This window comes from Budorcas taxicolor, chromosome X (genome assembly GCF_023091745.1).
Source record: "Budorcas taxicolor isolate Tak-1 chromosome X, Takin1.1, whole genome shotgun sequence".
Lineage (NCBI taxonomy): Eukaryota > Metazoa > Chordata > Mammalia > Artiodactyla > Bovidae > Budorcas > Budorcas taxicolor.
Window position 1 is genome coordinate 56,278,896 of NC_068935.1, and position 25,552 is coordinate 56,304,447.

Sequence of the window (25,552 nt, forward strand, 5' to 3'; positions counted from 1 at the left end):
ACACCAGGGTCAATGCTGTCTGGAGGAGGCATCTTAAAAGCCTCCCAAACTTCTCCCCCAGTGGCCTGCTCTTTGATCCCCTTCCCTCACCCTGGATTTCCCTACTAGGATCATTGACTTGCTAAGCCAACTTCTTTGCCCTTAGTCTGGCCCATGACCATGAAGACCTCCTGAATGGGGTTAGGATTAAAATGAGGCTATGCTACACTTGGTACAGACTGCTCACCCCAATGAACACAATAGCAAAATCTGATCTTTGAAAAGGTTGAACAGTTCAGTTTGAAGTTGTCCACATTTGTCCTTTGAGCAGTTTTATTACATGCAGGGTGAAGTCACAGAATACACTTTTAATATTTACAGACTATAGAGTAGATAGTTTAATATATTAAATGCTAATGATTTTTAATATCATCTATTATCTTTGCTGTAACCTCTAGCATTCTTTTAAAAGCAGTTTATTAAAATACAATAGTAAATGGTGTATGGGAAATGATTCTACTGCAGTTTGATAAATGAAGAATATGGAAATTGCACATTCATCCTTCATCTTCTCAGCAGAATCAAGAGTTGTGTTTCCTAGTGTTGCTCATAGCCAGTTTAATATACATTTGAAAAATCAATTAGTGACACATGAAAGTAAATATAGCAAAAGTGGGAATTTAACTAACTGAACAGCTAACGGGCTTCAGGGAAGAACTGAAAGTGAAATACAGTGATGATTTGCTAACATGAAAGCTCCACAGTGGATTCCAGACAAGAATGTGGCCCTTGGTCAATCCTGATATTGACGTTTGTCCTGCTTGTGAAGACAATGTTTTGGTTTTGTACTCACTTTTTGGCCCTCGGAGGGGCCCCAGCTAGGTGCAAGGTGGGCCCACAGGAAGTAAGGGTCAGACTCAGAGGCGTGCCCTATGTCCCTTAGCAGGCTGGGTGCAGCCAGATTGTCCACCAACCACAGGAAGAGCAGATGGATAGTGAAGGCAGAGGAATGTACTGCGGAGAGCAGTTTTACTCCCATTTTAAGCAATGCCATTCCCTCCCACCAATGCTGACTCTTCCTTGTTTCCAACTGTGCAACTGCCCAGAGAAAGCAATTCTTTCTCATTAAGATGCTGAAGCCCTTAACCCCACTTGAGTTCTCATGGTGTTCTCTCTGATTTCAAGGCCACCGTCCCTCTCACCCCCAAGTATTTACGCCCATCAGTGTGAGCATGGAAAACTCGTGTGCCTCTCCCTGTTCTTTTACACTTGTTTCCCCTGCGTGGTCACTGTTAACGTTGACTGGCCATAGGAAGGAGGACACGGCAATACATTTACCTGTAAGAAGACTTGGGGAAAATCATTTCAGGCCTCATTTCACTGGTTCTCAATCAAGGTTATGCTTAGGTTTCAAATCATCTTTATTTTGTATCTGCGTCTGTATATCTATATTTACTCATACAAATAGTCAATTTTTTCATATGTGATTTCTGTCCATGCCTACAATCTCTTAATCACAATTCTGAAATTCAGAAAATTTGGAGAACTGTTGTTGTCGTCAGTGACTTCGAGCCATTTGATGACAAAACCTGACCTAGACTGATATGCAGGTATTAATTTCAAGTCTTTATGACTGTGACTGTTAACTGCAGCAGTATTAATGAGTTTTATTAAAGGGTACTACCCTGAACCCACTAGGGGGTATTATAGATATGGTATAGCTACCATATGACTTGTTTATTTAAAAATCTAAATATAAAAATTCATCTCGCTTCCAAAAGTCTTTGGATAAGGAACACTTGTATACAAACACGCACAAGCCAGAATTTAATGCATAGGTAGGAAACAAAAGTAGGAAACAGCCTTTTCATTTGAAAATCATAAATGTGGGAGTATACGTTAGATCTTAACTGTCAATCCACCAGCCAGGAGTCTCAGTATTGCCAATGCTCTATGCTGTATCTGAAACTTTACTTGGGAGGAATTGAGGCCAAGTTAGCAAGCCTCTGGATTAGTCTGACTTAAATCTGTTGCCTCAGTCTTTAGTTAGTAATCAAAGACAAAAACAATTGATTAGATTTAGAGGGTATTTTGCTTAAATATGGATTCATTATACTGCAAAGGAATACAGGGGAAGAGGCACACTGAGTTGTACATATATATCCCTGGCCCCACTGTCTCAAACACACACACACACACACACATACACACACACTTTCCCAGGGGGTGTAGGCCCCTGTTTCTTCTGCTTCCCCTAATCACTTGGTGTATTTGGCAGACGAATGTGTTTGCAGATAGCATTTACTTAGCAGATAGCCTTTTAAAAGGAGCTTTGGCTATATGAAAGAGAATAGCTACTTGGGAAATGAAAGGGGCCATCTTTGGGGGCACGAGGCACATGTAAGGAAAAGGCTCTCTGAGTTGGACGAGGCACCCATGCTGGTTTGAAAGGGATCCTCTGCCTTCCCAGGCAAGAGCTATTATGTTGAAAATGAGGCTTTGGTGAGAGGATGAAGTGGGGGCAGGTGAGGAATAATGGTCTGTGATTCCAGAGTCTTAGACACTGGAGGGCCCTTGGAGTCCCTCTCTGCCAAAACTTGCAGGTGGAACCACAAGACAGGTGTCCTCCAGGGCCAGGACTGGGTTTTCTGGGAAAAGCCAGGCAAGGAGCTGGGAGTCTGAGAGGCAGTGAGGTTCAGATGGCCAGCCAGACAGGTAGGAGGACCAGTCCAGCACTGCAGCAAAGATGCTCTGGCCCCCAGGCCACCCCTCTCTGTGATTTAAACTTCTCTCCAAAGAGGAGCCTGAGCTGATGAGACAGGGACAGATGAGAACCCTCCCTCGACTTTAGAGCCCCATGTCAGAGCAAAAACAGAAAACCTAGCCCCCAAAGATGATGAACAAAAGGACAGAAAGGCAGTGACATACCCCAAAGTGCCAAGAGACAGCTGAGGTTGATTTGTTATGGGGCACAGAGGGCAAACGATTAGTAAGGAAGAGCATGGATTATCAATAAAGACAGAGTAGCAAATGGTGTCAGTTTCCTTGTGCTTTGCTTGGTCAGCTTTACAGATTTAAAATCAGCCATTAGAGATGGTTGGCCCTGTATGATCATGCTTCCTGGTTGGAGTTGTCTGAAGAGGTTACAGAAATTCCGGTGGAGGAGGCTGTGCAGTGCGCCCTCTCATCTCCATGGTAACATAGTCAGCCCTGCTCACCTTGGGGCTGGGCACTGGGCACCTGGCTGCCAGTGTCTTTACTAAACCCTGCCCTTTGAGGGAGCTGGGAGGCTATGGTCCCAGTTTCACGCCACTATCTAGCTGTGAGGCTGCGGCAAGAACCCCCCTCCTCTGAACCTCAGTTTTCTATGACCAAAGTGAGGATTCAACTCACCCCTTCTTGCTGAGAGGACTGCACTGCACGTATAACTAAAATCAGAGCCCCTTTACAAACCTGGGGATTTCTGAATAAGACAGCAACTGAAAATGTATCTTAACAGAAAAAGAAAGAAAGAAAGAAAGAAAAACAACCTGGGACTGTGGGTCACTCCCTGGGCCTCCTGAGCCTCGTAGTTCCCATCTGTGAAATGAAACAGCACACTCCACTCAGCCTGGCCCTCACAAATGATCAGTCTTCATGCCCACCTGGATTCTTTTCCAGCCAGTTTGGGAGTAAAAGAGGCAATGAATGGTGTCATTTTCCTTTCAGCCCACTCTTGGCACCGCCCCAACCCCCACCTGCAGCGCCCACCAGTGGGGGATCCGGCAGCTCCAGTGACTCAGAGAGCAGCTCAGAGTCTGACTCAGACACTGAAAGCAGCACCACTGACAGCGAAGCCAATGAGGCGCCACGAGTGACCACTCCAGAGGTGGGTGAGGAGCCAGGGCCCCGACCCAGCACCCCTGACATGCACACACAATAATGCGATAATAATAATATTCCAGCACAGTCGTGACTACAGCACAGTAAATACTCCAGAAAAGCACTCAGGTATTTGATAGCACTTTTTTCTTCTAACACATGTCTTTGTAAAGTTTCTAACGGAGATTTCTTGCCATGTGACTGATGTGCCATGTGACTCACTCAGTTACTCTGAGCCTTGAGCTTCCCCATTACTATTATACTGGAATAGCAATCACTGAGCTCGAAACTTCCCTTTCGAGAGAACCAACGAAGCAAGTCAAGACCCACTTCTAGGTCTGGGGACACCACCCCTTCCTCTAGGTTGAAGTGATGAATTGTCACTGGGCAAGTAAGATCCAAGAAGTGTGACGGTTGGTTGAAAGGTCACAGGTTTTTTTGTTTTTGTTTTTGTTTTTTTAATTTCAAAGAATATTTTTCAAATGTACTCAATGGCAATTCATGAAAACATTTAACATAGCCCCACAAAATACCAAAATTATAATTTTGTGATCAAAGCCATGCCTTTCCCCTCCATCTTCTTTGACTGCCAGCCTCTCAGTTCTCCTGAGCCAGCACCTGCTACAGCAAGCTGATCCCTCAGTGGCTCTGGACACACTGTTTGTCAATAGTCAGAAAAGATTAACAGAAGAAGATGCCACAGCGACATTACTGCTGTTTGTAAGAGCCCACGCTTTGTGAATGTGGATCACGTGCCAGGCTCCATGAGAAGCTCGTGACTTGCATTTTCTCATTTCATGCTCATGACAACCCTATGGGGTCCTGGCTATCGTTATTCCATTTTATAGATGAAAGAATAAGGTTCTGAGAGGGTAAGAAAAAACTTTCCCAAGATCTCACAGGAAGGACTGAAACCAGGGTGTGTGCTACAAGAGCTGGAGCTCTTAACCTCGAGCTTTGCTGCCAACAGTAGCAGCTGCTCCAATGGCCTCGAGCCTTACCTGCCACTGCTCTGTGCCGGTTGGAATCATGGCTACTCAAAACGTTTTGTATTCTGTCATCCTCTCTTGGCTGGTGCCATAAGCCTAAGCTGATGGCTTGCAAAAAAAAAAAAAAAAAGAGCAGTTTAATAAAAAATATGATGGCTCTTTTAGTTCAACAGGCAGAATTCAGACTTGGGAATCAAGCACCCGAATTGTACGCATCATTTCCATGGCTTAACAGCAGATGCTAATGTCTGCAAGCATGTCCACATAAACTGATTATTGCCCATACACCAATGAAAATGCAGTGGTTTTTTGGGAAGTCAAATCTTTTCATCCTTCAGTAAAAATACAAAAGACCTCTTCTTTTTGCAGGAAATTACAACATCGTATTGGAGGCCCTGACACTTTGGCAGAGAAAGACTTTCCCTTTGAATTACACTTGAGGCATACTCACATTTCTTTTCAGAACCAGAGATCATTCTCTCAGCCTCCTGGTGAGAGGTTGAGTAATGAATCCCACCAAAGGATTTTGGGAACCGGTTTCCCTCCCTAGCTCTCTACCCACTCTCTGGAAAAACACCCTGTGAAAAATTCTTTCCTTGCTGGCCAGAGTAGGGGATAGTTTCAGAAAAAGAGTGAAACTTAGTATAGTGGAGCCACTTTGTGAAGTATTTGGCTGTCTAGGGAATGTGATAGATGAGAATTTCATGTATGTTTCTAAATGTGTGAATGGTCACTTGACAGCCAAGGCTTTTACCAGTCAACAGTCAGTGCACTGAGGGTCCTCCTGACTTCTTCCCAAAGGTGACATTCATTCTTGCCACCGTTTCTCACTCCACAGCCTGAGCCGCCCTCCACCAACAAGTGGCAGTTGGACAAATGGCTTAACAAAGTGACTTCTCAAAACAAATCTTTTATTTGTGGACAAAATGAAACACCCATGGAGACGATTTCTGTGCCTCCTCCAGTCATTCAGCCAATGGAAGTCCAGGTCAAGGTGAAGGCAAACCCCAGCCAGGTCCTGCCTGAACCCAAAGAGAGGCCTCTCCTTGGTCTCATCAGGGAGAAAGCCCGTCCACGACCCACCCTGAAAACTCCAGAAACAAAGGCTCTGAAGCATAAGTTGTCCACAACTCTTGAGACAGCGTCTCAAAGGACAATTGGGAAAAAACAGCCCAAAAGGGTCGAAAAGAACACCAGCGTTGAGGAATTTACCTGGCCCAAACCAAATATCACCAGCAGCACTCCCAAAGAAAAGGAAAGTGGGGAGCTTCCTGACCTCCCGAGAGGGCGCAGCAAAGCCATTGCCCACAAGCCAATTCCCAGGAAAGAACCGAGGGCCAGCATCCCCTTGGCTCCCGAGAAGAAGAAGTACCGAGGGCCTGGCAAGATGGTTCCAAAGTCCCGGGAATTCATTGAGACTGATTCATCTACGTCTGATTCCAACACGGATCAGGAAGAGCCCCTGCAGATCAAAGTCCTGCCTCCATGCATGGCTCCAGGGGGCAACACGACCAAATCCAAGGAAGCCAGTGGGGCCAGCCTGACCCTCAGCAGCTTTCTCAGCAGTGGCAATGGCAACAACCCACCAGTCCCGAGTGAGGAGCCTACTCAGTCACCAGTCCCTGTCACACAAACCGAGGTTCTATCTCCTGTCCAAGATCAGGAGAATCTGAAAAATCTCTGGGTGAAGATTGACCTTGACCTACTGTCTCGAGTGCCTGGCCAGAGCTCACTCCAGGCAGCACCAGCCAAGCTAGACCACAAGGAGACAGCCTCAAAGCCCAAGCGGCAGATGGCTGCGGTGCCTGCAGAGAAAGCCGCCCCCAAGGGCAAGCGTAAGCACAAGGTAAGCCGTCCATCCACTCTGGCCAGCCACGTGATCGGGAGCAGTGGCTGTCTGGACTACTTTGATCTTGAGTCTCCTTTTCCAGCAGGCTGGTGGCAGTGGATTGCAGTCTTTGGTGAAAGCACGGATATTAATACTTTCCCTGGGGAATGTAGTATTTGACATGACCAGGGAGGAAGTGTTAGGGATAATCAAGGTTTTATAACCAATGTCAAGAATATCCAGTATGGCACGTGAGGGATTATGATGTGTAGCAACAAAGAACATGAAGTCTCCTTCCCCAGGCAGCCAGTCTGTCAGGTCAGCTATTTAAGCTGATCCTGCTTCCCGAATTCATGGGTCACTATTCTACAGTCTCCTGCCGGCAGCAGCAGGGCACCCAGGACTCATAAGGTCAAAATGCATCCTCTAGGCCTTGTTAATTTCTACATACAAACATCCCTGCCATTCAGTTCCATTTTGATTACCCTGGCTCCTACTAGACACACGTTCTGTTCAGCCTGCTTGGCCCCCTGACCTGTGTGGTTGGCTTGACTCATGAAAATCTCTCCTGCAGGACATTCGGGTTGGATTCAATGTAATCAGAAGGTGAAACCCAGAATGGCCTTTTCCATTGCACATCTAACTGGGAAACTGAGTTTGTATCCAGTAGGTTCATGGCATGCATCTCTGGGTGTCACAGTAGATTTTTAGCATAACATCATCTCATGGTGATTCTTGAGTAATATTAGTTTGAATAGCTGCCTTGGGGACTCCTGCAACGATGATTTAAGTCATCGTTTGGCTTTAAAGATTCACAGGTGGTTTTATCTCTGAGCTGTGGTGCCACCTTAACTAATGAGAGCATTCCAAAATAGGGAACAAAGTCTGGGGCCCTTGCCCTATCACTGTTTTCCTGCTCTTAGTGACGACAGCAGTGCAACTAGGAGTGAAAGCATACCTTCAGAACCAATACAGGAAGGTACAAGGTGTGCCTTGCACATAGTTAATTTCTTGCATACTGTTGGTTGTACAAGTGACCTTTGTGTGTTACCCCCAACCCCCATGTTGCTTGGACAGGATTTATGCCATGTTAGAATTGCAGTGTTAGTTTCTAAATTACTCATTTGTCGGGGCATTGTTGCTGGAAGTGTCTGAAAATGATAGATTCTCTTTAATTCTGGTATGAGATCTCTGTGCCACCCAATCAGAGACTGACGTCACAGCTTCACCCTCTCTGATGCCAGCATCTTGGTTGAAATAGGCGGGGCAAGATGTATCAGTTTTCTGTCTGATCAAAGTTGTACTTTTAAGGCCCCTACCTAATCTAGGACTTAAAATAGAAGCACACTGTCTCCCTTGCTCATTGTTTTAAAATGTCTGCCTGTTCCATGGATTTCAAACTCTGTGTATTCTTTTTTTCCTGTTAAAGCCGACAGAAGTTGCAGGGAAAATCCCTGAGAAGAAGCAGCGCCTGGAGGAGGCAGCCACCATCTGCCTGCTGCCACCTTGCATCTCACCAGCTCCCCCTCAGAAGCCTCCCAGCACTAAAGAGTGAGTTTGCCCTGATTCTATGATTTGCTTGTTTGGACTCCTAAGAAATCTCCAATGAACCCTTAAGGGTAGGGAGTCCTATCCCAAAAGAATGTTAGGTAAGAAACAGGAGTCATTCAGTTGTGTCCTGACAGCTGTCTCTGGCCCCAAGCCTAACATGGGTGGGAAAAAGGGTGGGCTTCAGGCTGCAAGGTTTGGGTGACCACTTGAGCTTTTTAGCAAGATTTCTTTACTCCAACTCAGATGGATGTCCAAAATTGGCCAAAGTGGACTTTTAGCACTGAGTGAAGGGTAAAAGAAAGTAAACCAATTTAAAGGACACCTGCCCCTTGAGCCAAATCACCTCCCTCTGGGCAACTTCCAGTTCTGATAGGGATGAAACCATCTCCCTCGGCCTCAACAGAATGATACAGCAGAGGCTTCCTCTTTGCTGTCAAATCATAGTGCTCATATGAAGCTTGAGGACCAACAACTTCGTCCTAAACTCCTCAGAGGCCAAGGGAATGACATGTCTGGGGAGGCCAGGGACATGAGCTGTCTAGGAGTGCCCCACACCCCCAGGCATTTCTGTGCTGGGAAAAGCCAGCTTGGGGTAGACAAATTAATGCCGATCAGCTGGCAGCTCTTCTCCTGTCTATCTCTTTGCAGAAGGTGCCAGAGTCAGGCAGGAGGCTTCCTTGTCCCCTGCTCACTTATAGGACCCCAGCCTTCCCTACCAAGCATGGTGACAAGAGTTCTTCTGTCTTTCACGCATCACTTCCCTAACAATCTAGTGGGTAGCTATTCCCTTCTCCAGGGGATCTTCCCAACCCAGGAATCAAACTCAAGTCTCCCACATTGCAAGTGGATTCTTTATTGTCTGAACCACCAGGGAAGCCCTCCCTAACAAACATGTCAGCTCCTGGAACTATTCTGTTTGGATAATTATTGTCATAAATTCACTCAGCATTAGAGGTAACTTCCATCAATGACCAGTTTTGGAACCTATTAGCAGCCCAGAGTGGAGAGGCAATCTGGCTAACTGCTGCTAACAATGGATTTCACAGATTACTGTTTAACATCAGTGACAGGGCATCAGTCTGCCACAGATAAGACGTTGGAAATAAGTTATCAGTTTACATTTGTTTGGATCCTTGTTGTTTAGAGATGAAAGGTAAGAAAAGATCAATGACCACTAGATCTGCTTGATAAACTAAGGAGATCTGGTCATGGGCTGCCAGGATCTGCCAGCCCAGATTTGGTCCTGGGCTGCTGTCTCCCTGAGGACCCATAGCTCTTTGTTACATGCATTTGTATTCCCCAATATAATTTGATATGAAATATCCCCAAAGAATTGATGCTTTTGAACTGTGGTGTTGGAGAAGACTCCTGAGAGTCCCTAAGACTGCAAAGAGATCCAACCAGTTCATTCTAAAGGAAATCAGCCCTGGGTGCTCTCTAGAAGGAATGGTGCTAAAGCTGAAACTCCAGTACTTTGGCCACCTCATGCGAAGAGTTGACTCATTGGAAAAGTCTCTGATGCTGGGAGGGATTGGGGACAGGAGGAAAAGGGGACGACAGAGGATGAGATGGCTGGATGGCATCACCAACTTGGTGGACGTGAGTCTGAGTGAACTCTGGGAGTTGGTGATGGACAGGGAGGCCTGGCGTGCTGCGATTCATGGGGTTGCAGAGTCAGACACGACTGAGCGACTGAACTGAACTGAACTGATCCCTTCAGATACTTGGAGTTCTCAGAACTAGACACTCTTCTAGTAGAGCAAGCCAGCCCTCTTATTGAGGAGGTATCACCACTACAAGGATGCCATTTTAGGTTCTTCCTTGGAAAGTAGGAGGGCCCTGGAAGGATGGTGTTTAACCATTGGGAAAGAAGCCTATTTCCCTGCTTCTAGGCATGGTAGTGGGCTTCCCTCGTGGCTCAGACAGTATAGAATCCATCTGCAATGCAGAAAACCCCTATTTGTTTGATTCCTCGGTTAGGAAGACCCCCTGGAGAAGGGATAGGCTACCCACTCCAGTATTTTGGGGCCTCCCTGGTGGCTCAGTGGTAAAGAATCCACCAGCAATGAGGGACACCTGGGTTCAGAATCCCTGGTTAAGAAGATCCCCTGGAGGAGGGCATGGCAACACACTCTAGTGTTCTTGCCTGGAGAATCCCCATGGATGGAGGAGCTGGACAGGCTATAACCCTTGGGGTGGCAAAGAGTTGGACAGGACTAAGTGGCTAATCACAGCACAGGACAGATATGGTGGTACCTCCTCAGTTCCCAGGCTCTCATCTCTTTGGGCCAGGCCGCCAAAAGGCACAAGCAGGAGCTAGAGGGCCGTGGGATATTGCCACACCATCAGTCCCCATTGCAAGCCTGCTTCAATGACCCAGTAATCCCTCTCATTCCCCATTTCATAGAAGAGAGATGATCGAGTATTAGGCAAATGTTTAATTCAAACTTGTTCTCATAAAATGGTGTTTCACCTCATGGTCCGTATGATCTTTCTGTCTAGGAGAACAATGTTTACCTAGTAGCCTTTACCATTCAGGAAGGACCTGAATTGGGTTCTTATATGGGAAAATTTCGAGAGTTGAGGGAGAAGGAAACCAGGACAGGCCTTTTGGAGCTCTTCTCCTTGGAGCCCTCTCCTTGAGTTTTCTCTGCTCCTTGGTGCTTTGTTGACCCTTCAGATTAAATCCTTGGAAATTTCCATGACACAAAATTCACTTTTCATAATGAGTGTTTTAAACCTAGCGAAGGATGCTACACCAGCCTGACAACTGGGGTTTCCCATCATCCACTAGAAGGGCCCTGATGCGTTCCTTTTCCCTTCTTTAGAGTTTGAACCATCATAAGGGCCTCTGAGGCATGAAAGGGGATACTCTTTTTCCCTTCTGTCATCTTCTGGCCTATACAAAAGATGCCCTTGTGGTAAGAAGTCGTAATGGACAGAGTAGTCCCTAGAAAATACCCCCTGGGTATCTTTCACCCAGGAAGTTATTAAAGGCCTCATGGTTCCAGGTCACTATCATACAGAAGGAAAGGGGGCCAGGTGACAGTGGCCACTGCACCAAGTGTACTGTACTGTGTATGATGTACTGTGTACAGTGGCAGATGGGAAGACCTAGCCCAGTGACTATGGCCAGTGGCAGGCTGACTGCCTCTAGGGAACAACTCTTCCCCTTGCAACCCCCATCCCCTTCTCCAGCAGCTCAAGTAGGCCAGGAGTGGTCAAGTGGTCATAGGTAAGGAACCAGTCACTCCCATAGATGCCACAGCAAAACTTGACTCCTTTCCATGTAAATTCTCCAAAGTGCAATTCCTCTGTAATGATTATACTCAGTGTGGTCTGATGTTGCTGGAGCATCTTTGTGGACAAGCATCCTAACCTGTATTTTCACCATTATTTTCATCAGACTTCACCATTATTGTTAAAACGGTTCCCCATGTCAAAGCAATTTTAAAAATCCACTGACAAATACTTTGTAATTAATTTTAATCCATTAAAGACATTAATGACAGAAACAGTGAATTTTCTAAAAATTTGGCTGCCTGACAGAAATTGACATAGGACTGTGTTTATGAAACAGAAGACAGAGAAGATAGCAAATGTTATTACAACTGGCAAATTTGGGCAACACAGCAGAAGTGGAATGAGGGGATTGCATTGGTGTCTGCCATTTCAGGAATCAAAACACTTGAGTGCTTGTTCATCTTTGATTTGTTGCTTTGAGATATTGTAAATCTATATTTCTAGACACTGACTGAAATTGACCAAGAGGAAAACATAAATTCTTGTTGACTTAATTCGCTATTGAAAATTGTAGTCAATAATCATGAAAAGTAAATGGCTGCACAGGGCAATATTAGTTGTCTAAGAAAAGATTAAAATTCAAGTAATCTTCATTGATTAGTTGAAGACAGTAACTAAAATAAAAATCCATGGCCCAATTACCATGTTAAGCAGCTAGCATAAGGTTTTAGTTTTTCTGTTTTATTTGAAGTCTCAGTTTACTTGATGATGCCCATTTAATGGGCAGATAAATCAGTTTGAAAGCATGGGAGCACTTCTAGGACCACATATGTTTTGTGGCAAAATGACAAAATATTTTTCAAATGGAGTTTTGTAAAGCGGAGTACATCAGTACTTCAGTATAACAACAAAGTCAGGGGCTCATTATGCCTCCAGTAAAACAGTTGGAATATACAATTTCCAGTATGTCCCAGAAGTATTTAGTGCATTATTTATTTCTGGGTAATGTCTAAGTACTGTATTTCTTAAGAAAATATCCTTCCACTAATTGTTTATTGTACCATTTATTGTGTGACTGTGCAGTTAAATCCTAGGGCAGAATAAGTAGGAACCATCCTAAAAAATAATGGGATTAAAGTCTGCATTGGATTTTCCATAAAAATCTAATTAACAGTAATCTTGAAAGGTTGCAAATATCACACTGGGGCAACACACCATTAGACATTTCCATTTATCATGGAGTTCTGTTTCAAAGACCTGTGCTTATTCTTAGATTTTTGCATTTATCTATGGCTCAATCTCTAGGGAGGGCCACCTCTCTATAGACATCTATGTGTCTACGCATTTTCTATATACTCTTCATCCCAGGTAAATGACCATCAACCAACATATTACTTTAGCTAAATGTAGCAGCATCATGCAAAAGATCAGAATAAAGAGAGACAGTTTTCTGACACCCTGTACTTTTTGTTTACACAGAAATAATTCATCCAGGAGAGCAAATAGAAGAAAAGATGAAAAGCTGTTTCCTCCTCCACTTTCCCCACTGCCAGAGGACCCTCCACGTCGCAGGAACATCAGCGGCAATAATGGTCCCTTCAGTCGAGACAAAACCATCCCTATGATTGGACAGATTACCTCGACCAAACCTAAGAGGAATGAAGGCAAATTCTGTGCTACTTTCAAAGGGATATCTGTAAACGTAAGCATCATAGAAGGAATCTTCTCATTGTCAGGTAGAAACAAGTTGACCTAGCTTATCTAAATCAACTTGACCTCATGGAAATGTTGCAGAGGGGTGGAAGGAAGGGGCAGAGAGAAAATATTAATATAAGTGTGTGTGTACACAAATACACAAACTCTCCGATTCTTGAGCAACTGAACTGAACTGAACTGAAGCCCGACTAAAGGATTATCCTGTCCTTTGGATTTTCTGCACTGCTGCCTGATTAGCGTAAATGATTGAGAATTTGTATCACTTTTCACATCCATACACAATGTCTTTTTATCTGCCCCAGGTATATGTACATGAACCATGGAAACCATGAGTGATAGTGTCACTAGTGAATGTTAGTGGCAAATCTATCTGCCTTTTCGTGTAAATGCATGTATATGCAAATACATATGCACTTGATCGTTCAGTTCAGTCACTCAGGCATATCCAACTCTTTGCGACCCCATGGACTGCAGCACACCAGGCCTCCCTGTCCATCACCAACTCCTGGAGTTTACTCAAACTCACGTCCATTGAGTCGGTGATGCCATCCAATCATCTCATCCTCTGTCGTCCCCTTCTCCTCTTGCCTTCAATCTTTCCCAGCATCAGGGTCTTTTCAAATGAGTCAGCTCTTCACATCAGGTGGCCAAAGTATTGTAGTTTCAGTTTCAACATCAGTCCTTCCAATGAACATTCAGGACTGATTTCCTTTAGGATGGACTTGTTGGATCTCCTTGCAGTTCAAGATCCTTTATGTAATATAAAAAGCAAACGAGTGAAAATCAATGAGTTTTCAAATGTCTAGCACCAATCTGGCAGCCCCTGAACCAAAAGTACCCATTTAACACTTCATGAAAAGCCATGAGGCCTCTGAGCTTTAAGGACCACAATTTATGGTCCTCCATCATCTGAGATAACTAGATGACATACATACCTAGGTAAATATTATTGGTGATATAAGGAAATGGCTCTATTATAAAGTTGTCATTTTCCAAATGAAATTTGTATGTGTGCCCAGATTATATTTGCATTCACATTTAAAGATGCTGAGTTACAGTGTTAGGAATGAAGCCATCTATTCTAAGCAATAATTACAAAATCAGTTCTATTTTTCATACTGAATATAATTAATGTGATAGACTTCAACTGAGGCTTTTTCTACTGCAAGCTTTTGGAGGACACATGCCCTACCTATCTAAGCGATTCTCTTCATATAGCACCTAGTACATGGTCACCAATAATTAGGTGCTTAATATGGATGTTCTTATGACAATGATAATAAAAGGATCTGCAAAGGCATTTCTGAAAGCTCTCAAAACTACTGGGAAAATCTGATACATATGATTGCATTTGCACCTAGAAAACCTAGAAATGGATCATTTTCTTAAGGAAATCACTAGAATTCTCCATGATATGACTGAATACTCCTTACGTCTTCTTTGGCCATGGCCTGCAATCTGAGAGACTGTGGAAATTAAGAGACTTACTTGAAACATAGTGCTAACACTGTAACAGATCTGTTCGGTGACCTTGAGCAAATTATGACACCTCTCTGAGTCCATGAAATGAGTAGATTTGACTAGGTGATCTGTACAGCTTCTTCCAGTTCCAAAAGTGTTTTCCATTTTGCACTCTTAGAGTCTTCTCTGTTTCATGTAACCATGAAGTCCTGTTTATTGACTCAGTGGATGGGTGAGGGTCAACAGAGGACGTATTTATATGACTTAGATGACTTTGGCTGAACGCAGTCATTTCTAGTCAGATATGCCAGGACTGACATCAGTGCCATATGTGTGGTAGACGTGGTGTTTCAAGGTTCTTGTCACCTGTCTTGGTCATAGACACACGTGGCTCTGTCTCTGGGACTGGCCTGCTGTTTGGTCTAGGCCGTCACACATTGGCAATAGAAGCGTCGAGCTGGCTTAGGAGTTCAGAAAGCTCTGAGTTTTTATGTGTTTGGATTGAATAAAATCTGTGATGGACTTGAAACAATTTTCTCCACATCCATCATAACCACTTTTATTTTTTTTTCTTTTATTTTTTTATTTTTTATTTATTTATTTATTTTTTTAATTTTAAAATCTTCAATTCCTACATGTGTTCCCAAACATGAACACTTTTAAATGTGCAGTCTCTCAGCACAGTTATCATAATGAGCTCATCATGGTGAGAATTTTTGATAATTTGGAGATTTGGGATAAAGTGGAAAAGATGAGACTTTCATGTATATAAGAAATGTTCACATTTGACTTTTAGCTGAAAAGTGACCCTTTTAATTAAGGCAGGTAGGCCTGCAGTCAGCAAATCACTGAGCACACTGCAGTGGGGTGATGGGACAGGGTGTGTTGGGGAGTGTGTGTCACAAATCAGAGATGGCTCCAGCGCTGAAAGGGCTCTCACTCTAAGGTGAACAATGAAACATGCTCGATGAACTTAGATACAAAATAGCTGCTGATTGGCATCTTAGGGGAGGCTTGAGACACATCCCTCCCATCTCCATGTCTGTACTGTGGTGTCCGACTCTTTGTGACCTCAGGAACTGTAGCCCACCAGGAGCCTGTGTCCATGGGATTTCCCAGGCAAGAATACTGGAGTGGGTTGACATTTCCTTCTTCAAAAGGACCCATCTCTAAAGGGACAAGAAAGGTTTAAAGCACTTCCAGCCATAGACATAGGCAGTTTTCCTGAGAAGGCATTTGTTGATCTGGGTTGAGCTGAGAGTATTAAGAAAGATAAGGAGGGTTTAGAAATGAAGGGAAGTGGTTAAACAGTGTGCGGTTTAAATTCACAGTGGAATCTTACCCAGTCTTAAAAAGGAAGGAAATTCTGCCATGTGTTACAACCTTGAACTTTGAGGATGTCATGCTAGATGAAATCAGCCAGTCACAGACAAACAGTGTATGATTCCATTTGCACATGGTAACTCAAGGAGTCAGATTTTCAAAGACAGAAATTAGAAGGGTGATTGCCAGGGGCTGGGGAGATGGGGATGGAGAGTTATGGTCTAATGGGCACAAAGTTACAGCTTTGCAACTTCAGAGTCCTGGAGATTGGTTGGAGGACAATGTAAATGTGCTTAACACTACTGAACTGGATATTTTAAAATGGTTGAGATGGTAGATTGGATATTATGTGTATTTTACCTCTATTTTAAAAATGAAAAATACAATACACTATAGCAAGGTGAAAGAAAGTAACGAGGAGGAGGCTTTTTCTACCCTAAGGCTTCAAGGGAACCAACGCAGGATAGTGGAGAAATCACAATGAGTTCAGTGTGGTGACAGGTTTGTGGAAGGGAGCTGGGAAGGTTGAAGCCAGATCTGAAGCCATGAGAGCCTGCCCTTTGAGGTGTCAGAGGAGGAAGGGACAGATTTAAGAGACACTGGAGAGAGGGCGTGAATAGGACTTTGTAATGGATTGTGTGAGGGTAATGGAGAGGGAGAAATATGAGATGAAATCGAGCAGTGGTTTTCAAAAAGAGTTTCAGGAGCATGATCATGTTTTGAAATAATTTAGAGAACTTCAATATCTAAATATGATTAAAGCAGAGCAGCTCAGATGGAAAGCATGGTAGGAAGAACCATGGTTTATTTGTTCATGGCCCAGGGATGACTGGTTTCCTGCACTAGATCTGGCATTTTGCAGAGTAACAAGAGGCTTGGTGTTTGGTGTCATCATAGAACAAAAGCTGGTGAGTGCCAGAGTGCATGACATATACCAGGATCACCTGTGTACCCTCAAGCCATGTGCATTGTTTTCTTTTCTCTCGCCTTGTTTCCTAGGGTGATTGACATGCAAAGCATTTATGAAAAGATGCTCTAAAAATCTGAACCTAATGGAAACTCTTTGTCCTCCTTTTTCCCAGGAGGGAGACACTCCAAAAAAGGCAGCCCCTGGCACTGTCAGCAACACTTCTATCGCCTCTGCCACTGCTACTGCCATTGTCACCAGCACTGCCACAGCCACTGCCACGGCCACTACCACAACCACTACCACAACCATTTCCACCATCACCTCCGCCATCGCTACTGGCCTCATGGACAGCAGTCACCTGGAGATGACATCGTGGGCGGCCCTGCCCCTTCTGTCCACCAGCACCACCAATGTCCGGAGACCCAAGCTCACTTTTGATGACTCGTATGTTGTCCCCAGATTCTCTGGACCCAGTTGGGGAGCAGCAAATGGGGGTGGGGGTAGTATGGCTTTTCGAGCACCATGCATGTGTCACCTGAAATAAGACCTTAGCCGCAGCTATGCAGCTCCTATAGCCTTAAAAGTATATTCCTCCTCCTCACATACATCCTTATCCCCACCTAGAAATGTCATTGGCTGATTTTAAACATGGAGCTCTGTTAGTGTTTCCAAAGGCAGGTGCTGAATCCTAGGTTGCTTGGTCCTCCTTGCTTACCCATGTCCTCAGGTAGAACTGTGTGCCAGCAAAGAGAATTACAGCTAGATTCTGTTGGATCTGTTTGGGCAACTTGAGTGGTTGGGGTTGGAGGATATAGGTATTTATCCCAATGGGCCATTAGGAACCAATCTCACTCACTGGATTATTTCAAGCTTGGTTATTATATGCATGACAAGCATCCATCAGCCCTGTTCAAGGCATTGTATAAGAATGGATTTATAGCCCCCCAAAGTATGACAATTCAGTCTTTTAATGAAAAGATGAAACATTGCTTTCTGAATGAGCTCATTTCATTTGTTTAGGGTTCACAATGCTGATTATTACATGCAAGAGGCTAAGAAGCTGAAGCACAAAGCTGATGCACTGGTAGGTTTCCTTATTGCTGCTCCGACATAGAACTGGTTAATTCCTTAGCACCGCAAGGAATTAAAGGAATTAAAGTCCCCAAGTTCTTCGTGCCCTATCGCCCTGCCATTCTTGGTTTTCCCACTCTTCTTCCCCTTGTTCCAACTTCAGAGGTGCCGAGGCTTATGCTACCTTTCAATTGAATTTGAAGTGACTTTTGAAACTGCCCTGGAGAAGGTGGGTGCTCCCATGGTTTCTGGTGAACTCCAAACTGGTGTAGACAGGGAGAGAGTTGCTGAGAGCTGGTTAAGTGCCTCAAACACTGGCTTTGGGAAACTCAGGTCTGTAGAAAAAACTTGACTGCTTGCTGCATTAGATAACCTACGGCCCTGCACAGAGAAAGTATATTCTGGTTTCTGGATTTCCCAGGACACTTGGCCCTGCTGCCTCCAAGGGTGATGGGTACCTAGACCAGGAGAAACCAGGCACAGAGAGCTATTTGATTGACTGAGCTACCTAACAGAGGATCTCAATCGTGTGTGTTACAGTCACTTGGGGAGCTTTAAAATAGCCCTTATGCTCAGGCCACACCCCAGAAAAATGGAATCAGAATTTCCAAGACTGGGACCAGATGTGGATGTCAAAACTCCCAGATGATTCCCAAGTGCAGCCAATGTTGAGAACCACTGCCCTAGAGAAGACCCTGAATTCAGAATCCCCACCTTTGACTAAAGCTGGCATAATTTGAGATGTCAGTTCAACTCCATTGGGTTTAAAATAATCATATCCTCCATCATTGCCTTGTGTCCAGCCAGGACTTAGCTAATCCGTGCTGCTTGCCTCTGAGAGGGCTATAATGAAGGACCACAATGGTCCCTGCACCATCACCTGTGAATGGCCACCATCCACTGCCCTCTCAAGGGCCACAGTATATAAGGAGATAATTGGTATATCTTTAGTATTAAAATTTCAATGGGATGTGTGAAAAAAATGTCTAAAAAACTCACTGAGTGGTAGGGGAGGGAAGAGGGAATGATAATAGGGTGGGGGAAGGTTGAGCAATACTCATTTAGAAGAAGATGTCTTTGCCAGGCTTACGTCTATACCAGAGTTAGACACTTCTTCGGAGTTCAAGCCCCTCAGCTATAAATAAGGAAACCAAGGCCCAGAAGAGGGTGTGACTCAGCCACTCATTGGCACTATGGCCCATATAGTTGTCTCTCTGGACTTCAGTTTTTCCGTTTGGAAAAAGAGAGATTTGGACCAGGTGGTTTTTAAGGATCCTTCCAGCTATGGGTTTGTGAATGAAAAGTCAGTTTCAAAAATCAGGATGTAGATTTCCTGATTTCCAGATTTCCTGTAGATTTCCTTAATTTCCACAGGAGAGAACCAATCAGAGTTGGATGACCTGAGGAAGTTATCTTGCCTCCTGAGGAAGGCAAGAGAAGAAGGAGATAACTTACATATATACACAAAGGTTTTCATAAAATCAGTTTCAATTGGGCTGAAACTGATGTTTTTCCACAACAGCTTACAGAAAGGAAAGCACCAAATTCCTGCAGTACATAAAAGGGAAAGAACATTTATTGTAAAAAGAGTCATTTACAGCAAGAGATTCTGCAAGACTTGTAACTCATCATTTTATAGTTGTACTTAATCCTTTGCTAGAGACAGCTACTCTGCTGTTTTGAGAATTGAAACCTTCACAGTTGCATAGACAATATTTTGATAAAAAGTATATAAGAAAATTAAAATAGGTCAATCTGCATTCTATTGGTTCTTTCACATAAAATTCCATATTAGTGAAATTCTTCCATCCAGCTATCAAAAATTGAAAATGTTAAATACTGTTATAAAATACTCACTATAAAACTGTCATATATAATATTCATTACACATAAAAAAGAAATCAGTATGTCTAAGTCAGTTTAATCGTGACCATTATCAGGGCTAAAACCTTTTGCAATAAAATTTTACTAAACTAAAATATTTAGTAGTGCTATATTTGGGAGCTTTCTGACTCACTATTTCAGACCATCATTTACAGTGAAAGTGATGTGATTATTGTCACCAGTCACACTGCAGCTTCCCATTTTTCATGACAATAGCATCCATTTGTTACTCTTCTCCTGGGGATGGGGTTGACATGCTATGCTAGAGTTCCAAGCAAAGACTAGATGCGTTAGTTGTCCAGGAAGCTTGTAAAAAGTGGAGTTTCACTGCAAACTTTGTCTAGACCAGTGATCCACAACCTTTTTGGCACCAGGGACGAGTTTCCTGGAAGACAATTTTTCGCACGGACTGGAATGGGGCGGCGTGGGGAGGAGATGGTTTCAGGATGATTCAAGCACATTTCATTGATTGTGCACTTTATGTCTATTACTGTTACATCAGCTCCACCTCAGATCATCAGGCATTAGATCCTGGAGGTTGGGGATCCCTGTTCTAAGGACATTATGATGACCAGTCTGTAAATGTGGTCAATAGAAACTAGTCGAGGCAGTGATTTGAATTCTGCTCCACCAAAAAGATAACAAAAATAGGAATACCACGAAGACATGATACCTTGCTACAGTTTTCTCCTCTCATCCAGCCTCCATGTCATGACAACAGAACCTGAAATAAGTTACATCCTTGTTTGGACAAATTCCTAATTGCCCCCACCATATCTCAACCTTGGCACGATTGGGCCAGGCACTTCTGCACAGTGGGAGCTGTCCTGGGCATTGCAGATGTTTAGCAGCATCTCCAGCCTCTGTCCACTAGATGCCTCCCATCACTAGTGGGGACAATCAAAGAGGTCTCCAGACATTGCCAAATGTTCCCTGGGGGAGGGGTGTGAAGTTTCCCAGGGTTGAGCACCACTGCTTTCGATGAAGGAGAGAAAAGGAACTGTCATGTTGATGAGTCTTCTTCCTGTTCCAGTTTGAGAAATTTGGCAAAGCTGTGAATTACGCGGATGCAGCCCTTTCCTTCACTGAATGTGGCAACGCGATGGAGAGAGACCCTCTGGAAGCCAAGTCTCCATACACCATGTACTCCGAAACTGTGGAACTCCTCAGGTTCATGCTTTTCTGCTACCTTCTTCTTAAGCTCTCTCCACTCATAATTAGAAGCTACTATGTTTTTGAAAAATATCTTTTCCACCTAGTAATGATTCATTCAAGGCACCTTCTTCTCAGAAGTCATCATAATTAGTTCTTGCCATTCGATTCACGTCATGGGAAACTTATAACTGATGGACACTGCTTTTTATCAGTTATCCCCTTCAGAGGTTCTAATGTGAGTGTTATAACTTGTGATATTCATAAAATGGAAAGGTAGTGGGTGGAAATAAAGGATCATCATTTCATGGTGTCGAGCGGGCCCTTGTCTTTTCAAAGCAGTTTCATAATTCACAGAAAGCAATCTTGTTGGGATTTCTGCTATAAATCATGTTTTCTAAGAGTTTCTGCCTCTGTTATGAAAAAGAAAATTTATTTACTTTCCAGGCATCTAGAATTTGAGGGACAGTCAAGCTGGTAGCAGGGGAGCCTAGAAGAGGCTGACGCTAGGGAATGGTGTATTAACAGCACAGATTATTGGTTTCATTTGCATTTTGAATGAAATTTTCTGGACTGTTGGTCTTGGTGCAGTGGAGTTTGTGGGTAATCAAAAAATTCCTGTAAGAAGGGAAAGGAGAAGAAATGATATGCATTTGAGTGCCTTCCTGTAATCTTCAGGTATTTGTGAAAAGAATTTCATCCACCTCTGAATAGTGGATAAGCACTCACCCTCATTTGCTGGATGGACGGCATCATGGTTTTTGACTGAGCAGTTCTTCACCTGATAGGCCCTTATATCCCAGGCACCTCTGACTCGATTAGCTGATAATGCCAGGCCTTCTTTTTACTGTGTTCTTGCATCTGCAATAAACCATTAAAAATCTGAAGACACTTGTACCTAAACCTTCAGACAGGCATCAGACTGAAGCATGCATATTTTTTTGAGGAAAGCACTTGAAAAGATCAAAAGAATGGGGACCATTATAAAGAAGAAGAAGGAAAAAAAAAAAAAAACAACTATGATTACATAGACTCGTAAGATTTAGTTAAAGCCACCGAAGTAGGGAAAGGATGAGGAAAGTTCCAGCCTCGCTCTGCCAGGCCAGGCAGCCATCTTTGGTTTTCACTGCTCTGACAAGCATATAAAGTATCTCTCAGACATACTTTATGTGAAAGCTGCCACTGCCATTTGTAGCTTTTAAGGGGAAATTGATTTCTCAGTGTCTATCCAAGGCTGCCTGCAGTTTTCAAAGATGTACAAGATGAAAATCCTGGCAAAAAATGAGGAATCAAATTGGAAGGGAAACTTTAATGAATAAACAAGACGAAAAGCTTCACCTTCTATTTTAACACAAACACATTTTAAGGCACTTTTAAATTAAGAAGGAAATGTAAAAATGTTAGCACAGGCTTCCCTTGTAGCTCAGTTGGTAAAAGAATCTGCATGCAATGTAGGAGTCCTGGGTTCGATTCCTGGGTTGGGAAGATCCCATGGAGAAGGGGATGGCAACCCACTCCAGTATTCTTGCCTGGAGAATCCCAGGGACAGAGGAGCCTGGAAGGCTACAGTCCATGGGGTCACAAGAGTCGGGCACGACGTAACCACTAAACCATAATGTTAGCACACACACAAAATTATGGTGAACTGGACCTCTTCCATGCTGATGGTGGGAATGGAAATTGATCCTTGTAAATTGAGGGCAATTTGGCATCATGTAGGAAAACGTATACAAGTGAGCATTCATATCTTTGAAGCCACTAATTCTAGAAATCTGAACTCACTGTACTGAAGAAAAGAATTGTAAGAGGAGAATGAGTTATCCATAGAGTGTTCAGTTTGGCCTATGTTATAGCACCCAATTTGAAGGAAAGCAAAACATTAATAACAGAAGGGTAATTAATTACCTCACAGTACTCTCAACAGAATAATTTGCAGCCATTGAAATGCAGCAGTACCATGAAGGGAGATGGGGGGAGATGGAGACCATGTAGCTGCATGAAAATGTTTATAATATGGATTATAGACTCACTGCATTTCTGACCATGAAAAGCATGTTTCTGCATGTGGACCAACTTGGAAGGAAAACAAGATCATAACTGTAACTTCACCCCCAATTACAGTTATTATATATATATATATATATATATATATATATATATATATATGCACACACACATATTTTTCTTACACATGCACTCAGAATAGAAAAGCAAAACCTCACATTTCATTTTTGCTAAAAATACAATGTGAATCACTGAGTAATACTTATTTCCTTTAGAAAACACTTCTTTTCCCTTTATTATTTACAATTTCTTTTCTTTTTCTCCAAGCAGTTTTTTTTTCCATGATATGATAGTTTACTTCCCCCATAGGGTATATTTTCAGTGGAACCTAGTAAAACTCTATGGATAATTTAGAGATATTCACTTTAAAGGCAGTCTTTTGAAACTCTCTTTTCAGATCATTGTAGACTCACATGCAGTTGTAAGAAATGGCACAGAAAGTTCATGTGTCCCTCTCCCCCCATCTCCCTTCATGGTGCTGTCTAGCATAGCTCTAGTCCAAGATCATGGACACAGACATTGGTACATTCCATCCACCTTGCTCAGATGTCATCAGGTCTTTTATCCCAAAACTTCACCAGTTCTATGTGCAATCCTTTATGTGCCCTCTCTCTATATAGAATTATATATTTTCTGCCTAGTGTATGTGTGTGTATAATTTTCTTTGGAGAGAAATTTCAGTTGGGAATAAAATGAACTAAGGCAACTAAGTCTTCTTGCCCATGTAAACAATTGGAACTCCACTATCAAGGCATTTCAACAATGGCTGAAATTAGAGGGTGACTGTAATAAGAACATAGTTTTTAGTAGCAAATTTTATGCTGAAGAGATTTTTATTATACTCTTGTTAATGGTAGAGCACCCTGTTTTTCAGTGAAGTAATTTTGGTTTCTCTCAGTCTTGGGAATCTGCATTAGAAATATACTTGTGAAAACAAGTGGGGCATCACAATGACTGACATTTAAGTGATCCAGCTGTCAAACACAGATTTATGACATCATAAAAACCCTTTTTGCTTAATGTGGCAACAACAGGAGGGACTCACAGCAAGTGCATGAGTCCTTTTGTCAGAAAATGTTCATTGGACAGAACTGTGGCAGTAATAGGGAGAGCAGGGTGATAGGGGGCATGGTGTTCTGGGGAGGCTGCTGAAAGTGTGGGCTCACCAATGCCTTGTCATGATGAAGAGCTAGTCCAGGCTGCCTGAACATCTTCAGCTTCCTTCTGCAACAGTGAACTTGCTACTTATTCCACCACGAGTTCCTGTGAAATTGCATTATAGCTCAGACAATGATTTTATGCAATGAATTGATTTTCAAGAGTCTAAATGCCCAGAATGGAATGTGCTCAGCTCAAAGAACAAAAATGGGAACTACTCAACCTTTGATTGCCCTGGTGTGGAATGGTAACTGTTAAAGAGAATGGAAAGACAAACTATGCAAGCACCATAAATTAGAGGTGCTCAGACCTTCACCTACTGTGAAATTGACCACCCTTAAAAAAACAAAACCACTTCCTACAGGAATATATTCCACACCTGAGCCATTAGAAAAGCCCTTTATAACTGTGTTGGAGGCCCCCCCACCGCCATGCTCGTGTCAGACATCATTGTGTGATTGTTTACCTCAGGTGTCAAAAACTCAACTGAGACTGACATTTGTGTCCACCTCTTGTGGAAAGCTAATAATATTGTTTAGCTGGAGTATTCTTAGAAACATTATTTTTTCAGCACTTATACACAGGTGAAACCCACAGTAATTCCACAGCACTGTTCTAGAGCATGGGCTCTAAATATAACTGGCTTCTCCAGAGCGAGCTTCCATTGGTCACACCAGTGCTATTGTGACACACTGTGGTCATTGTTTTGTGAATGTTTTCAGGAAAGCACTCTTTTGCCCACATGGCTTTCTCAGTCCTTCTGCCAGAGCCAATGTGGGCCCAGCTCATTCGAGTGATGACAACACCAATGGTGTTGGGGCTTTATGAAGGGTCAGACAGATTCCATTTGAGCTTGTCCTTTCTCTTCAAAGGTATGCCATGAGGCTGAAGAATTTTGCAAGCCCCCTAGCTTCAGATGGGGACAAAAAGCTGGCTGTACTATGGTAAGTCTCATGGAGGTGACCAGGAAATAGCTGAAATGTCACAAAAAGATTTGAAAACTCAACTTAAGCTGCTTAAGTCATTATTCCTGTTTTCTGCTAAACTCTGAAAAATTAACTAATGGATTTCTTCAGTTGCTGACTAAACATCTACTCTCCACATTTACACTCTTATCAAGATGGAATTTTAATGCTTATCCTTTCTTTAAAAAAATAAAGCCACATAAATTTATTTTCTTGCAGTTCTGAAGGTCAGAAGTCTGAATTGTGTTTCGCTAGACTAAAATCAGGGCGTCAACATGGCTGCTTTCCTCCCAGTGGCTCTAGGGAGAATCCACTTCCGCCTTTTCCAGAGGAGGTCTGCATTCCTGGGCTTAGGGCCTCTTCCTCCATCAAGAAGTCAGCAATGTATCTTAACATG

The 25,552-nt window shown here is 43.2% G+C and overlaps 1 protein-coding gene across 1 annotated transcript in view; it reads left to right on the forward strand.

Annotated features, from left to right (window-relative positions):
- The window catches only part of AFF2 (ALF transcription elongation factor 2), a 384,416-nt gene that overhangs the window by 344,008 nt on the left and 14,856 nt on the right, over positions 1-25,552 (forward strand). The window contains exons 10-17 of the mRNA XM_052662634.1: positions 3,688-3,847; positions 5,668-6,675; positions 8,087-8,208; positions 12,931-13,153; positions 17,034-17,305; positions 17,882-17,945; positions 20,850-20,986; positions 25,063-25,134. Of these exons, the coding sequence (XP_052518594.1) occupies positions 3,688-3,847; positions 5,668-6,675; positions 8,087-8,208; positions 12,931-13,153; positions 17,034-17,305; positions 17,882-17,945; positions 20,850-20,986; positions 25,063-25,134 (2,058 nt within the window). The remainder of the gene's footprint in view (positions 1-3,687; positions 3,848-5,667; positions 6,676-8,086; positions 8,209-12,930; positions 13,154-17,033; positions 17,306-17,881; positions 17,946-20,849; positions 20,987-25,062; positions 25,135-25,552) is intronic.